The sequence below is a fragment of the Dipodomys merriami genome, unplaced genomic scaffold (assembly GCF_024711535.1).
Source record: "Dipodomys merriami isolate MVZ:Mamm:240054 unplaced genomic scaffold, mDipMer1.0.p SCAF_9, whole genome shotgun sequence".
Classification (NCBI taxonomy): Eukaryota; Metazoa; Chordata; class Mammalia; order Rodentia; family Heteromyidae; genus Dipodomys; species Dipodomys merriami.
The window spans coordinates 5,659,543-5,675,006 of NW_027206512.1; the positions used below are offsets into that span (position 1 = coordinate 5,659,543).

General features: G+C 39.6%; 1 protein-coding gene across 14 annotated transcripts in view; it reads right to left on the bottom strand.

Annotated features, from left to right (window-relative positions):
• Positions 1-15,464, bottom strand: part of Rapgef2 (Rap guanine nucleotide exchange factor 2) — a 265,529-nt gene that overhangs the window by 118,554 nt on the left and 131,511 nt on the right. For all 14 annotated transcript variants that reach the window (XM_070012622.1, XM_070012626.1, XM_070012625.1 and 11 more), the window contains one exon: positions 1,796-1,871. In XM_070012622.1, the coding sequence (XP_069868723.1) occupies positions 1,796-1,871 (76 nt within the window). The remainder of the gene's footprint in view (positions 1-1,795; positions 1,872-15,464) is intronic.

The window sequence follows — 15,464 nt, forward strand, 5'->3', positions numbered from 1 at the left end:
GACAGCTCAGTGGGAGGCATGTTTGCTCTCCAAGACCATTCATTGTGAGACTTGAACAATTTCAAAGATCAAAAATCCTCAGAGAATTTTTTTAAAAAACCACTAAGGACAAATTTCAAGGAAATATGTGCTTTAACAAACCCCACCACTGGAAAATTCGGTTCATCTACCCGTATTTCCCACTTGTAAATCTTTACTCATCACTTGCTTGCAGTTAAAAGAAAATTTTGTGAAATTTGGCTGAAAGTTTTCATCAGCTTTGATAAGGAAGTTCTTAACTGCTGATAGAATTCCTCTCCTACATTACAGGGAAAACCCAAAATCTTATTGTAAAACAGACTCTGAGTTGCTTACCAAACACTTATCAAATATGAATTGAAAATCTTCTATCATCAACTCTTTATGGGGGGACAGGGTGTCAATAACAACTGAATGTCTTGGAAGGGAGCCCCTTCCCATCTCATTTTCATTACTGACTTTCTTTTTCTTTTTGTGCTGGTACTGGTGCTTGAGCTTAGGGCCTAGTTGCAGTCCCTAAACCTTTTTTGCCCAAGGCTGATGCTTTACCTCTTGAACTACAGCTCCACATCTGGCTTTTTTTTTTTTTGGGGGGGGGGGGGGGTCTGGTCGTGGGGCCTGAACTCTGGGCCTGGGCGCTGTCCCTCAGCTCTTCAGCTCAAGGCTAGAGCTCTACCACTTGAGCCACAGCGCCACTTCCGGCTTTTTCTTTTTTGCTTATGTGGTGCTGAGGAATTGAACCCAGGGCCTCAAGCATGTAAGGCAAGCGCTCTACCACTGAGCCACCTTCCCAGCCCCCACATCTGGCTTTTTGTTAGTTAAAGGAGATAACAGTCTCACCGACTTTACAGTCTGGCTGGCTTCTAAATGCAATCCTTAGAGCTCAGTGTCTGGAACAGCTAGATTATACAGGCACTCAGCTTGCTTTGTTTTTTAAAGGATATCTATTGTCCTCCCTTAAAAACCATTGTTACACAGTAAGGAGGAAATATGATGAGATTATTTTACTAGAACTTAACTGTTTTATCTATTTTGACATTTAGTATAATGTATCCTTTATTTTATATTTTAATATTTTTATGTGTGCTTCTCACACAAATGAGAAGTAAAGTGAAGAGTGTTTAATTAACACAGTAGTAGTCTCTTTATTTTCTTTTAATCATTAAAGGAAAAAAGTCATGGATTTTTCTCCTGTTAATTGTTCCTTGGATTTCACCACCATGGTTTATTTAAAGTAACTCATTCATTCCAATCAACACCCAGAAAGCTAAAACCCTTGTGATTAAAAAGGCCTTCCAAGCTGGGCACTGGTGGCGCATGCCTGTCCTAGTTACTCAGGAGGCTGAGATCTGAGGACTGAGGTTCAAAGCGAGCTCAGGCAGGAAAGCCCATGAGATTCTTATCTCAAATAAACCACTCAAAACCAGAAGTGGCTCTGTGGCTTAGGTGGTAGAGTGCTAGCCTTGAGTTGAAGAGCTAAGAGACAGTGTCCAGGCCCAGAGTTCAAGCCCCATAACCAACAACAACAAAAAAAGTCTTTCCCAAACATCACTTAAACATGTTAATACAGATTGAATTACAAAGTTCAAACACTATACTTTTGTCCTTCCAACTTTTACATTTAACTGACCTGTAAACAATTTTAAGTATAAAACAAAATTCACAGCAAAATTTATTTTTAAAAATCTGTTATAAAAATATCATGATAAGTAATTTGTAGAAGTACTATTTCATAAAACTTTTTTAGGAAGAAAAGGTTCTCATAAAATAGTCTTACCACAATCATTTCAGAAGGCTCTAAAACAATGCACTCACAACCACGTCTGAAGCTTCCAGCAGAACGCTTGCCAAAACTAGAAAGGGAGAGGGGAAAAAAAAAAAAAAAACTCAGCTAAGAACATCCTAGCAATTTAAGAAATATCAACACTAAATTTAAGCCAACCCTTCAGATTTAAAAAAAAATTAACCACAACTACAAACAGTATATTCTGGACAGAAAGAACTATCTTTAGTCGTTCTAACACAGGATAGTAAGGAAGTACTCAAGTTCTTCAGTTTCAGTCATGTGTTTGCTGGAGACTTCTGACATAAAGTTTTCAAATTTAATAATGTAAGTGAAAAACAACTAGTACAACTGTGTTTTCTACTGGGTTGTTAAATACTTCTCAGGTGAGTTCCAGAATATTCCAAGGATGCAAAATGACTCGATTGAAAACTATTAAAATGATCAAAACAAGTACAATAGTCAAGTAATTCTCCTTTCTAAATTAACTTGCTCAAGTTCAGAGTATGTATTTTACCTAAAAAGTGTGCTTATTTTTCTAAATTTTCAAATCAGTTTATTTACACATTTTAAGGAAAAGATCTCCAACTTAGAACTGCTTGTCCTTTTTCTGTTCCATTGAATATCTTTATTAACTCATTCACTACTCCAAAGGTCTCCTTTCCCACCAGGAAAACAGCAGAAAAAAGAAAAGAAAAAACAAATTTTGGTGAATTATCTTTTTAAAGAAATCTTCTAAGGCACTATTTTTATGGAGAACCATTTCCCCAAGTTCATTATGCATTTTGAGTGCCTTCTATGGATATTCATACCCAATTTGCAACTCCATTGTCTTCTGGTTGTAAACAGGCTAGGAACCAAGGAATTTTTTTTTTTTTTAAAGAGGAACCAATATAAGAGAAAGAAAACAAGAAAGTCAACATTCTCTCATCCTATCAATTGTGATCTCTAGCAAACCACCCTAACCACTTTCATTTGCTAACCTTTATTCACTTATGAAACTATCAGTTTATGCTAGATCATCAATTAAGTCTTTTCACACATAAATTTATATGAATAGCAAAATCAGAATTATGTATATTTGAAAAATCCTTTCAAAACACATACACATTCAGACACACATATTCGCACAAATGCACATATCAGATTGTAAAATACAGATAAAAGTGAACAAATCTGCCAAGAAAGGCAAAATAAACTCATCTTCTTGCTCACAATCTTTCTTGTACAATAAAATGATTTGAATTTTTGTCAGTGCTGAGGTTAGGACTCAGGTGTTCTGCCAACTAAGCCACAGTCTAGCCCATGATCTGAACTTTTTTTTTCTTGTAAGTCATGGGGCTTTAACTCTGGGCCTGAGCACTGTCCCTCAGCTTTTCTGCATAAGGCTAGCGCTCTATCACTTGAGCTACAACACCACTTCCGATTTTCTGATGGTTTATTGGAGATAAGAGCTTCAAAGACTTTCCTGTCCAGGCTTTGAAACCGTGATCCTCATATCTCAGCCTCCTGAGTAGCTGGGATTACAGGCGTGAGCCACCAGTGCCCAGCTAATGATCTGAACTTTTAAATACATTTTTTAGTTTACAATTAAGTTCAATTAAATTCCACAACTCTGATATATATGAAAATTTGTTTCTGGGACTACTTAGCTGCAGTTTAATTTATATAGAGTGATGCTGGTAGTGATAAACTAGAAACTTAAAAGCAGTCTCAAGCTGGGAAGGTGGCTCAGTGGTAGAGCGCTTGCCTTGCATGCATGAAGCTCTGGGTTCGATTCCTCAGCACCACATAAGCAAAAAAGAAAAAAGCCAGAAGTGGTGCTGTGGCTCAAGTAGTAGAATGCTAGCCTTGAGCTGAAGAGCTGAGGAACAGCGCCCAGGCCCAGAGTTAAGGCCCCACGACTGGACCCCCCCACCCCCCCCAAAAAAAAGCAGTCTCAATGTGTTTGTAAAGTACAATAGGTTTCATGTTTTCACTATCCATTTAAAATATATATTATACACTGAAGGTTTATTACTAAATAAACAAAATCCTGATTTAAAATCATCAGCAATGCAACACACTCATGTGCCCATACACACACACAACCAGGAAACTAGGTCCTATCTTACCTTAATTATATACCCAGGCAAGTTTATGAACACAATAACTGAATGGCTATGATTTCTACATGTAATAAAAAAAAATCAGCTGGGCGCCAAGGCTCACACCTGTAATCCTAGCTACTAAGGAGGCTGAGATCTGAGCATCACTGTTCAAAGCCAGCCTGGGCAGGGAAGTCCATGAGACTCTTATCTTCAATAAACCACCAGAAAACCAGAAGTGGAGCTGTGGCTCAAGTGGTAGAGAGCTAACCTTGAGCTATAGAGCTGAGGGACAGAGCCCTGGCCCAGAGTTCAAGCTCCACCACTCACAAAAAAAAAAAAAAGAAAAAAAATCACAAATTTTAATTATGTATACAATGATCCTGTACATGATCAAAACTTAAAATATGTTCCAAGACAGTTGTTCATAAATTTTAAGAACCAAGTAAGTAACAAATTTTAACATTATACATCAACTATATGATAGCCATTTCTTTTATACTTAAATATTGTACCAACTCCCATAAATCCTCTTACCAATTAAACATTATTCAACAGAACTTAGTAAGTCATGCTTTGTACTACATCAATACTGTTACTTTTGGACTGAAAATTTACATTTCATAAGATGTTATAAAAAAGATTCCCTTGGGTATATTTTGGGAAGGAAGCTACAGTAGAAGCAGACTTTGTGGCCATCATGCCTCTCAAGCCTGTCTATATCATCACCCAAGTGCACAGAGGAAAATGCAACCTGTCTTATGTGTCAGTTGGACTGACACTGTTGAACACACTGAGTAGGGAGAGCAAATGTATTCACAATACATGTTAATGACACAAAAATCTTTTTTCAAACACAGACAAGAACCTAGAAAAAGAACAGCCTTCAGAGGAGGCAGAGTGTTGGCTGAATACAGTCAGGTGTAAGGGCTCTAGCAGAGGTGACTTACAAATAAGAAGCTGTAAGGTATGAAGGGACAGACTAAGCAAGAAAGAAAGAATCAGCTGGAAACCCATGAAGTCCACACATTACTTTGTTTCTCCTGATTCTTTGAAAGTATAAATACATACAGTATTTAAATTGTGTAGTTTAAAAAGTATTTGGCCCAGTTGTATATAATAACTGAAAATAAGTAGATATATTTTATTGGTTTTATAACGTTATTTTTTATCGTAAAGGTGATGTAGACAGGGTTACAGTTATATAAGTAAGGAAATGAATACAATTCTTGATATTTGAAATGTCAGAGTCAAAGGAGATAAAGGTATCCAAGGATCAATCCTATTTGATATTTTAGGTCCTTTAGTAGGAAGGAATAAAGTGAAATCTTCAGATTTCCAAATGGCATTTACACATTCTCGTAGTAAATCATAAAAAAAACTAACAAGAATAATGTTCAGACATTTCAGGAAGTTCTAGGTAGGTAATGCAGGGGAAAGCAGAAGAGACTCCCATGTGCACATGAAATGCTCTATACGAAGTGATCAATATTCTAGCAAATAACAGTTTCTTATCTTTCAATCAAAAGTCACAAAAGATTCAGGTGCTGGTAACTTATGACTGTAATCCTAGCTGAGATTTAAGAGGCTGAGATCTGAGGATGGAGGTTTAAAGTCAGCCTGGTAAGAAAAATCTGTGACAATTATCTCTAACCAGCAATAAACCAAAAATGAAGATGTGGCTCAAGTGGTAGAGTGCCAGCCAAGTAAGAATATGAGTCCCTGGGTTCAAGCCTCAGTAACAGTCCACAAGCACACACTCACGCACAAATACACACACTCACGCACAAATACACACACACACACAGACACACAGACACACACACACACACGCATGTACCACAAATGAAAACTACAAGTTTTCAAAGGCAATAGCAGACCTAACTGCTACTTACACAATAAATTAATGGCAACAATAAATTTCCTGATGCAAGAATCAAGATTATTATATACTTTCTTGCAGAAGCCATGTAGCATCTAATAAGACACTACACTAGAATTTCCACAGGAAAACACAGAACTGATTTCCACAAAGAAAATTAAAGGAATCCAAGGGGCTTTCAGGAAGAAAGAAAAGCACTTAATTAAATTAAAATAACATTTCATTCCTAACCACAGCTGAAAGTTAGTATCACTTAAATTTCTAAAACCATTATTTAAGAAATTTCAGAAATTAGACAAGTAAACAATATCTTAGGTGGCTAAAAAATGCACCTCCAATCCTGGAGTTTATTTATTTATTTATTTTTTGGGTCCGGTCGTGGGGCCTGAACTCTGGGCCTGGGCACTGTCCCTCAGCTTTTCAGCTCAAGGCTAGCGCTCTACCTCTTGAGCCACAGTGCCACTTCCGGCTTTTTTCTTTTTGCTTATGTGGTGCTAAGGAATCGAACCCAGGGCCTCAGGCATGCAAGGCAAGTGCTCTACCACTGAGCCACCTTCCCAGCCCTCCTGGAGTGTTTTAAGAAAAATGAGAAATAAGGATAAGTTTACTCCAATGCATTTGACTAAATTCTGCTCCAAAAGTGACTATGTGTGTGTAAGGTCCGCTCCTGGATGGCCAGCAGACTCCACCCTCCTCGCAGCAAAGTCTCCACCCCAGTACCTGCGTTACCTAGGCAACTGAGACACCTGGAAGAAGTCACATCTGCATCTGCTGAAGTCACATCTGAATTTGATGTGGTCACACCCTTCTCGGCCCATACCCTAGATAAGGCCTAGCGCAGGCCCAGACGCCCTATTGCTGTTCTTTTCTAGCTCTCTCTGCTTTCTCTCTACTCTAGCTCTTTCCCCTCTCTTTCCTCTCTTTCCCAGCTCTCTCTCATTCCCAGGCCTTTCCCAGCCACGTGGAGTGCCAACCTTGCCTGGTCCCAGCAGGACTACTGAATAAACCTACCCCTTACCCACGTGCGTGCTGGTGCTGTTCTTACTCGGCTACCTCTTTTTAATAACCTAACAGTGTGGATAAATCACTGGTGCTACTTTCACCAATGAACAACTATTAGTCCTATTAAATATTAAATGCACCTTTCTTTATTGTTATTAAATCTTGTAACATTTAATATGACATTACATAATGTCACCTAAGAATCAACACAATCCCTAACAAAACTCCAACACTTTTCACAAACCTTTAATTAACCAAACTAGTTCTGAACAAGAACAAAGTTATGGTCTCACTTCTTGGTTTAGAAACTTACTGTAAAACTACAACAATCAAGGCATTATAGTATTAGTACTGTCAGTGTTATGCTCACCTTTGGTCCTCGGCTCCGCCCAGACCTGGGCCCCCTTCCCATTCCTGGAGTTCCCTCCATACAGCTGGCCCCTCCCTCTCTCTGCCCAGACCCACCTGAACTCCCATCTACTTCACTTCCTCAGACCCTCCTGCTACCTGGATGGTGATGGAGGCCATGTGCTCTCTCTTGGGGGAGATATGGCTCATCTAATAAACCTTATAATAATCTTTCTCCTGTGCCTGCCTGCCTCTGCATGGTCCCCTGGAATGGATGTGTCTGATCCTCTTTCCTTGGTGGCCTGTACAGGGATAGGCTCCCCAGTTGATTTGCTAACCCCTCATTTCAGAAGGGGGTTCGACCAGCTGCCCTGGGACCTATCCTGAGATCCTACACTACGGTTGCCAGAGGACCACCAAGGTAACTTTCTCCTGACCAAGCACTCCACCAGCCCATCCAACACCACTAATTAAGTCCCACTCCAGGGTAAGTGACCAGTTTATCCGAAGTCCAGGTTTCTGATTCCAATATCTCAGTGGTAAGGCCACCTGAGCTTTTGTGCGCTAACCAAGCTCAACCCCACTGTCTGACTGAAATCTTGGCCAAGTGCCCGCCTAGCCTCTAGGGGCCTACAGTGGCCCAAGGACCCCCTGATGGACCAATTTGACGACTTTCTCCATTGGCCACCCCGTCTATAGGAGCCAAACCGCACTGTAGAGGACGCTCTACTGTAGGTGTGTGGCTTCAAGTCACTTACCAGGGGAAGGACACTAAATTTCTTTACATTAAGGCCACATGGGCCTGGGAGGGCTGCCGAGCCCCCATTAGAGTCAAATTTGTCCCCAAATTTAAAACTCCACTTCTGTGAGCGCTCAGGCAGGTAAAAGTAAAAGTCTCTGTCTCTCTGTCCCCACCCCCCACCCCTCCCCTTAAACTCTGCTACTTGCAGTTCCAAAATTAGCTTCAGGTAACCTCTCCTTTCAGCTAACTAAAGGTATTCACAAGTATTTCATATGCTAAATGCCTTGGTTAAGCCCTAGAAGAATGTATACTCCTTGAGATAAAAAGTGGGTGAGTTTAAGTTTAAATTCCCCCAAAAGGTCAACAAGTTTGGATATTACCAAAAGTATATTAATTCTGTTAAATCTTCTTTCTAGCATTGAGCTTGTGGTTGGATGAGCCATGTTGACATCCTGGTAATTCAGGTGCTGTTTCATGCCAACTCAACTTGATTCTGTGACCTTCCCCCACCCCCAACCTGACCTGCAGTGCCCTTATATTAGGCCATGTGTCTGTTCCTGTCATCTGCTCATCACTAAGCTTCTTCTTGTTGGCAAAGTTTTATATTTTAAACTGATCATGTGGTTCCATTATAATTAGAAAAAGTAACAACGCTAAAATTTCAAAACTTTAAAACGGCCAATTTTAAAATCTAAGCGCTCTCTATAATCTGTGCACAAACATATCTTTCTGTTTGTTTGACTATATGTAAGTGGTTATGGTTTCAAGGTTACCAAGTACTCTGCTTACTAAAAAATCTTTGTCAATGGAAGCTGTGATTTAATCTAAGTTATTTTAAAATTTTGTGACCTGACTAAGCCAAATCAAAAACAGGCAGTTTTAAAATACTTTTGGAAAGGAGTTAAAACCAGTGACACCAGCCTGCAAAAGCCAGTGTAAATCAGGTCTTTAACCAGTATATGTAGAAATTTTGCAGGTAACCAGTGGGAAGTACAAACAGTCCATACAGGGTGGGAGATGTCACAGCCTCACTCAGACTCTGACCTCACTTAATCACAAGTGATCAAAAGCCTGCTAACTTAGGGCAAAACACAAGCCACTTTAGATATTTGGTTCTGGAAATGTTAATCCCCACAAGTTAAGACCATAAGGGGTGTTTGAACAAAGGATATGTTCACTTCTATGCTGTTTTACAATTGGATGTAAATTCCTAACGGTAACTCAGACTGCAGAAAAAAAATGGTCACTCTTTCTATACACTTTTAAATGCAAGTTAAAGTAACTTTACAAAAAGGGATTAAAATGACTGTCCCCTTTGTAAAAATTTGGGAAGTTGTGGGGAGAGGCTGGCCTCCCAGACAAAAGTTTAAAGATAAAATTGTCCTAAAGGTTTCTTTCAAAGTAAAAAAAAAAAAAAAAAAGACAAATTAGAATTAATCCAGTTTGCCTTCAAAGTGTTTGTAAGTTTCCAGCAGGCCCTCAGTAAGACAGGACAAGTTTGTCAAATATAACTTAATAAATTCCAGGTAAAACCATGCTTATAAAACTACTTTCAATGACCATTTTTGTTGCTTTTAATTGGAGTGTAAGTGGCCATTTGTAAAAACTCATTGATGGGGGAACTGCAGTTCAAAGCCAGCCCCAACAGATGAAAGTCCTTGTGAATTATCATCTCTGATCTGTCAGCAGAATGCTCAAAAGCCTAGTTGCTTAGAAGCTCAAAGTGGCCGAGTGCTAGCCCTGAGCTGGAGAGCTGAGGGACAGCACTCAAACCCTGAATTCAAGTCCAGCAACTGACCAAGGAAAATGCCAAATGCATTTATCCCAACATAAAAGGCACCCTGGGGAGTCTGATAATGTTAAAACATCCAGAGGCAATTACAAGCAATTGCTTAAATAACAAAAATGGTATCAGACCCTGAGTTACTTGACCTTGGCCCTCCAAAAAAATTGATCAAGCCAGGAGGCCATGGAAAGATAGTTTGTAATCATGCATAATGTCCATGTTAGTCTAACTGGGCAAAACTTGCCAGTCATCTGTGATAGCAGTAAAAGCTAAGGTTTTTAAAATGTAAAAAGTAATTTAAATTCCAAACACCCTGTATCTGCTCAAAGTCCTAATTGACAGTAACTTTTGAGCTGGTTAAATTCATCTGTTAAGAAGCGTGTAGACCTGAGATTATGTCCCTATTGATGTCTGTTTGAAGGCCTACACAGGTAGGCATTGTTGGGGCCACTAGAAATCAGGTTCCTCTGCCAGCCAGAAAATGCTTTTATAAACCAGGGTGTTAAACCGACTATGCTGCTGTACCCCAAGAAAAGGCCTGTACATTTGTTAAAGGTTAAATGTTGTATATAAGCCACTTTAAACAGGCTGCCCAGAAGCAGTGGGCGGTACTTAGAGTGTCAATCAGTCCCAGTTTAAAAAACATCTACTGGGTTTTCTTAAAACTGGAAGTTATAGATAAATAAAAGGGCTTTTGTAACAAAGACACCTTTGGCCACAGTTCAGTCTTCCTGGGCACAAAAAAATCCCTCTAAACCTCTATCTCACAGCTAATCAGCACAGAGCCAGGCTGGAGGCGTGGCTCCAGACTCACCTCTAAGTATCCATCCAAAGGCTGAAAGTGGCATTGTTACTCTAAGTGGTAGAGCACTATCCTCGAGCAGAAGTGCCCAGGGACAGTGTCCAGGCGTTGAGTCCAAACTGTAAATGCCAACCAGGACAAGCTATCCCAGCAACAGACGCTGAGACACCCACCAGGACAAAGTCAGTCCTGACAATGGAAAACGATAGAGAGATGACATCCTAACTGGAGTTGCTTTATGCTTGCCATTTCAAAGTTAATCAGAGCTGGGAGATCAAGAGAAATAGTTGCTTTCCCACCTAATGCCCATACCTATCTACCATCTAACTGGACAAAAAGTTAGCAGTCTTGACTTTGTTGCCTGCTATTTGTATTTATAGTAGCTTCTGACTGGTACTCCCAACCAGTCCATTATGCTCTCCCCTACCCAGTAACCCAAAAGACCCTAGACACCTCCTTTCTGCCTTCTTCCAGTTATTTCACCTTCCCTGTAATGAATGGGCTTTATTCTCCAAATGAAACATTTCTGGCCCATGGCCAATGTGTGTTCTCCTATGTCATTCATGTTAACTGACCTTGTCACCTTGTCAGCTTTTTGCTTGATCTTTCGTCAGTTTTTTGCCTGATCTTTCCAAAAGTCTCTTCTAACAGGATAACATCTCCTGCCCAGGATACCACTTGGAAACAAGTGGCCATCCTGTTCCTTCAGGCAACCAGAGACATCACTTACACTGCCCTGCCTTGCCCAGCGCAGTCCCGGATCCTAAAGACCCCAGCTCTAAGGATTCCTTGATGCCCCCAGTCCAGCAGGAAGTAGACAAAAGAGCCTAAGATACCCACTGGCTCGGATACCTTTAAATATTTCTGCTACCCCCTCCTGCAGGATGCCAGGAGTCAAGTACCATGGTATGTCTCCAATCTGAGACAGAAAAGGCAATTTCAGGTCTTTAATAGCTCCTTCTGGAAATCAATCCCTCCATGGCATATTCCTCTCTTGGGGTACAAACAACAATTTTTGCCTTTTTATTAATTGTGTCTTACATTTAAGATAACTATTGCCATAGAAAAAGGAGGACCTTTACCAACCAAACTTTCAACAGATGCTTCATGGACAGTACCCCACTGAGCAACAAAGCAGAGACCCATGACAGCAGGAAGTAGCTCCAGAAGAAAAGACCTCCGCCCATACCCCCTGGCCTGGTACCCCCTATGTTTATTAAACAACAGAGTGGGGAATGTTAGTGCTATGTTCACCTTTGGTCCTCAGCTCCACCCTGGGGTCCAGGGGCCCCCTTCCATTCCTGGAGTTCCCCCCATACAGCTGGCCCCTCCCTCTCTCTACCCAGACCCACCTGAACTCCCATCTACCTCACTTCCTCTCCCCCAGACCCTCCTGCTACCTGCATAGTGACAGAGGCCATGTGCTCCCTCTTGGGGGAGATATGGCTCCTCTACTAAACATTGTAATAATCTCCTGTGCCTGCCTGCTTCTGTGTGGTCCCCTGGAATGGATATGGCCGATCCTCTTTCAAGTACAAGGGTAGACATTCAAGCCAAAAAAAGAGTTGAGAGTGTGGAAATACACCTATGAATCTACAGCAAATTGATTGCTGGTAAAGGTATCAATCTATATTACCCTTCCACAGCCTCTTGAATAAAGGGTGTTGAGATGTCTGAACTTCTACTTTAAAAAAGATCGAGCTGGACATCTCCCTCACCCTGTATACAAAGATTAGTTAAAATGGATCAGGAGCCTAAACATAAGAACCCAAACCATGAAAAATTAGGAAATTTTTTTTAAAAAGGAATAAATCTTTATGACCCTGAATTTGGTAATGGCTTCCTAAACAGTGAAAGCATGAACAGCAAAAGAAAAAAAAAATAGACAAATTAGATTTCACCAAAAACTTACCAAGGACATCATTATTAGGAAAGTGTTTAATGATCTCTATACTAGAAAAAAATGATGACAATTCACACACAGAATATATACAGAATTCCTAAACTGTACAACAAAAAGCTAACTAAGTGTCAAAAGGCACTGAACATAGTGATGCATGCCTGTAATATCAGCATTCAGAAAACAGAGACAGAGGAGGCTTCAGAGCCAGCCTGGGCTAAACCCTGTCAAAAAATAAAAAGTGAGCCAAACAAGAAAGTAGTAGAGGAGATCAGGGATTGGAGGGTAGGGAAGAATAAGCTCAAGAGTAGAATGTGTTACCCAGAATGCAGGAAGTCAAGGGTTCATTCTCCAGCAACACACCTACACACACACAAGCATTAAAACACATTTCTCCAAAGAAGATACACAAGTGCCTAAGTTATAAAAATGTTGAAAGCTCCACATTCCATTTCATACTTGAAACTAAATATGAAAAATGTTAACTACCAAGATGGCTATAATTTAAAGAAAGGAAGGAAGAGAAAAGGGCTGTGGAGAACTGTGAACACGTACATTGCTGGTGGGAATACAAAATGGTGCAGCCATTCAAAAAGCTAAACTCAGAACCACCAAGCAATTTTCCAACCACTGAAAAGCAGATACTCACATATCCATGCATCAACATTCGCTGTTACATCACTCACAATAGCCACAAATGTATAAACAAAATGTGAGGAAGCAACGGGTTATAAAACAGAAATATGAGTAGCGATCTACACATACTGCAATAGAGATGAACCCTGAGAACACTATACTAAGGCTACAAGCCAGTCAATATCTTATGCTCCCACTTAAGTGAAGAAGCAATGGTATTCAAAAACAAAGTAGGTGAGATGTTATCCAGGTTTGGGGTTGGCAGAGAGCTTCATGGTCAGATTCAGTTTGGTGTTTCAGAAATGTCTTGGAAACATGCAATGCTAATGTGTACAATATAGTATGAACTTAACTAATGCCACTTACAGATTCACAGATAAGTTTACATTTATAAAGGTTTAAAGTGACACTGAATTTATACCACATAAAACAAACAAATCTCATCAGAGAAACTATCAAGAAGATACTTGTGTTATGGCTTTGTGTTTTTTCACACACACAAAAAAACTGGACTTGAGTACTAAAAGTAGGAACTGTACTTTGAACAGACAATAAAGTTTAAGGAAAAAGTTTAAGTTGGATGACTGAACTATGCCACTAAAAAACCCAGAAATAAACCCGTTTCTATGAGCACTGAGCAATAATGTGACAGAGATTGTAAGTAAAAGTAGAAAGAGACAAGAAGGTAAACAAATATGACAAATATTTTTAATGAGTACTCTGAAGGATCAATTATACTTAAGTATTTCTTTAACCCATTATTAATCTCAGTGGTCAAATATTTAAGGTTCTGGGGCTGGGAAGGTGGCTCAGTGGTAGAGCGCTTGCCTTGCATGCCTGAGGCCCTAGGTTCGATTCCTCAGCACCACATAAGCAAAAAGAAAAAAGCCAGAAGTGGCGCTGTGGCTCAAGTGGTAGAGCGCTAGCCTTGAGCTGCAGCGTTGAGGGACAGCGCCCAGGCCCAGAGTTCAGGCCCCACAACCGGACCCCTCCCACCCCCCAAAAAATTAAGCTTCCCTATCTCATGTTATTTCATATTATTTTGCTAACTTCCTTTTAAAAATGTTCCCTACAAAAGACTTGGAAAAAATATTAAGTGAAGTAAGCCAGGCCCAAAGAAACATAGGTCCCATGGTTTCCCTTATTTGTAATAGCTAGTACATATATATATATATGAGTCAAGCAGAAAAGGTCAGATAAGATGATGTTAGGAAAATGAACCTTAAGATATGTATTTAAATGTTTTTTTTTTCTTTCATGCATTTGTTTCTAAAGCATTTATAAGATTATTTCTTTGTTGCTTTGTATGTCCTTCCCCCACAGTATAACCCCTGCTTTCACTGTATTTGATCTTGGTATAATTTGTGGAGGGGAAGGGGAAAAACAAGTCGTTTAAATAAGGATACAAGTGGACCCATTGCAACAATGAGAAGTACAAGTTGTCATGTTGAAAAACGAACTTTACAACTTTGGGGGGGGAGGATTAGGTGGGGGGACGGGGGAGGCTGGGAAGGGATGGGAAGGGTAAACAAAGGAGGAGGCTACAATGCTTGATAAGAAATGTACGCACTATCTTGCCCATGTAATTGTAACCCCTCTGTACAGTATTTTCACAATAAAAAATAAAAGGTGCTGAGATATGATTAAATCTCAGTAATCACCCCTGATTAGTTCAGGCAAAAAAAAAATGTTCCCTACACATTTAATAAATAGAATCATTTATGTCAACATCAACCTCAGTATCAATACAGAGTTTACAAAAATCTCACAACATATGTCCCAATTCTTAAGCAGTTTATATTCTGTAGAAGATCAGAACACAAAGAGCATAATGCAATAAAAGGTGACAAAAGTGAACTCTTCCCACTGAGGCAGATTCTCAATGGCTAGGCTCATTTACTAGCTAGTATACTTATTTAAAAAGACAAAATAGCATTTATACAAGAGACAACAATTCAAACTCGGTTCAAACAGCAACCATCAAGAACTGTGAAGTTATCCTGTAATAGCACAAGATGAGAATATCCTATATAAGTGCCTTTAGGCAGCTACTGCCAGAACTTCAATTAGCTGGTCTTTGAAATGGCACTAAATACCACATATCATGAGATAAACAAAGATATTTAAATGTTTGTTTGTTAAATGTTAATTGTTTATTTTTTAATCTCCAAATTAAAATACTTTTAAAGTCATCTAAGTAATTTCATTTGTTGTGTGCACAAGTGTGTATAAGATACCTACATGTATATTTAAATATACATGTAAACACTGTTTTTCAAAAGCAACAAAGGCAGGTAACAGGTATCTCAAATTTGCCCTAATCTTTTTAAAATCTAATAGCTCCTCCTGTACTAGGCACTAGCCTTTAACGAGAATGGAAAGTTAGGAGAGAAATGGTAAAGAGAAAAACATCTGGCATGTATGTTTTTATGAATACAGGTACACTTACTGTTCCACTAGAATGTAATCAGTACTGTC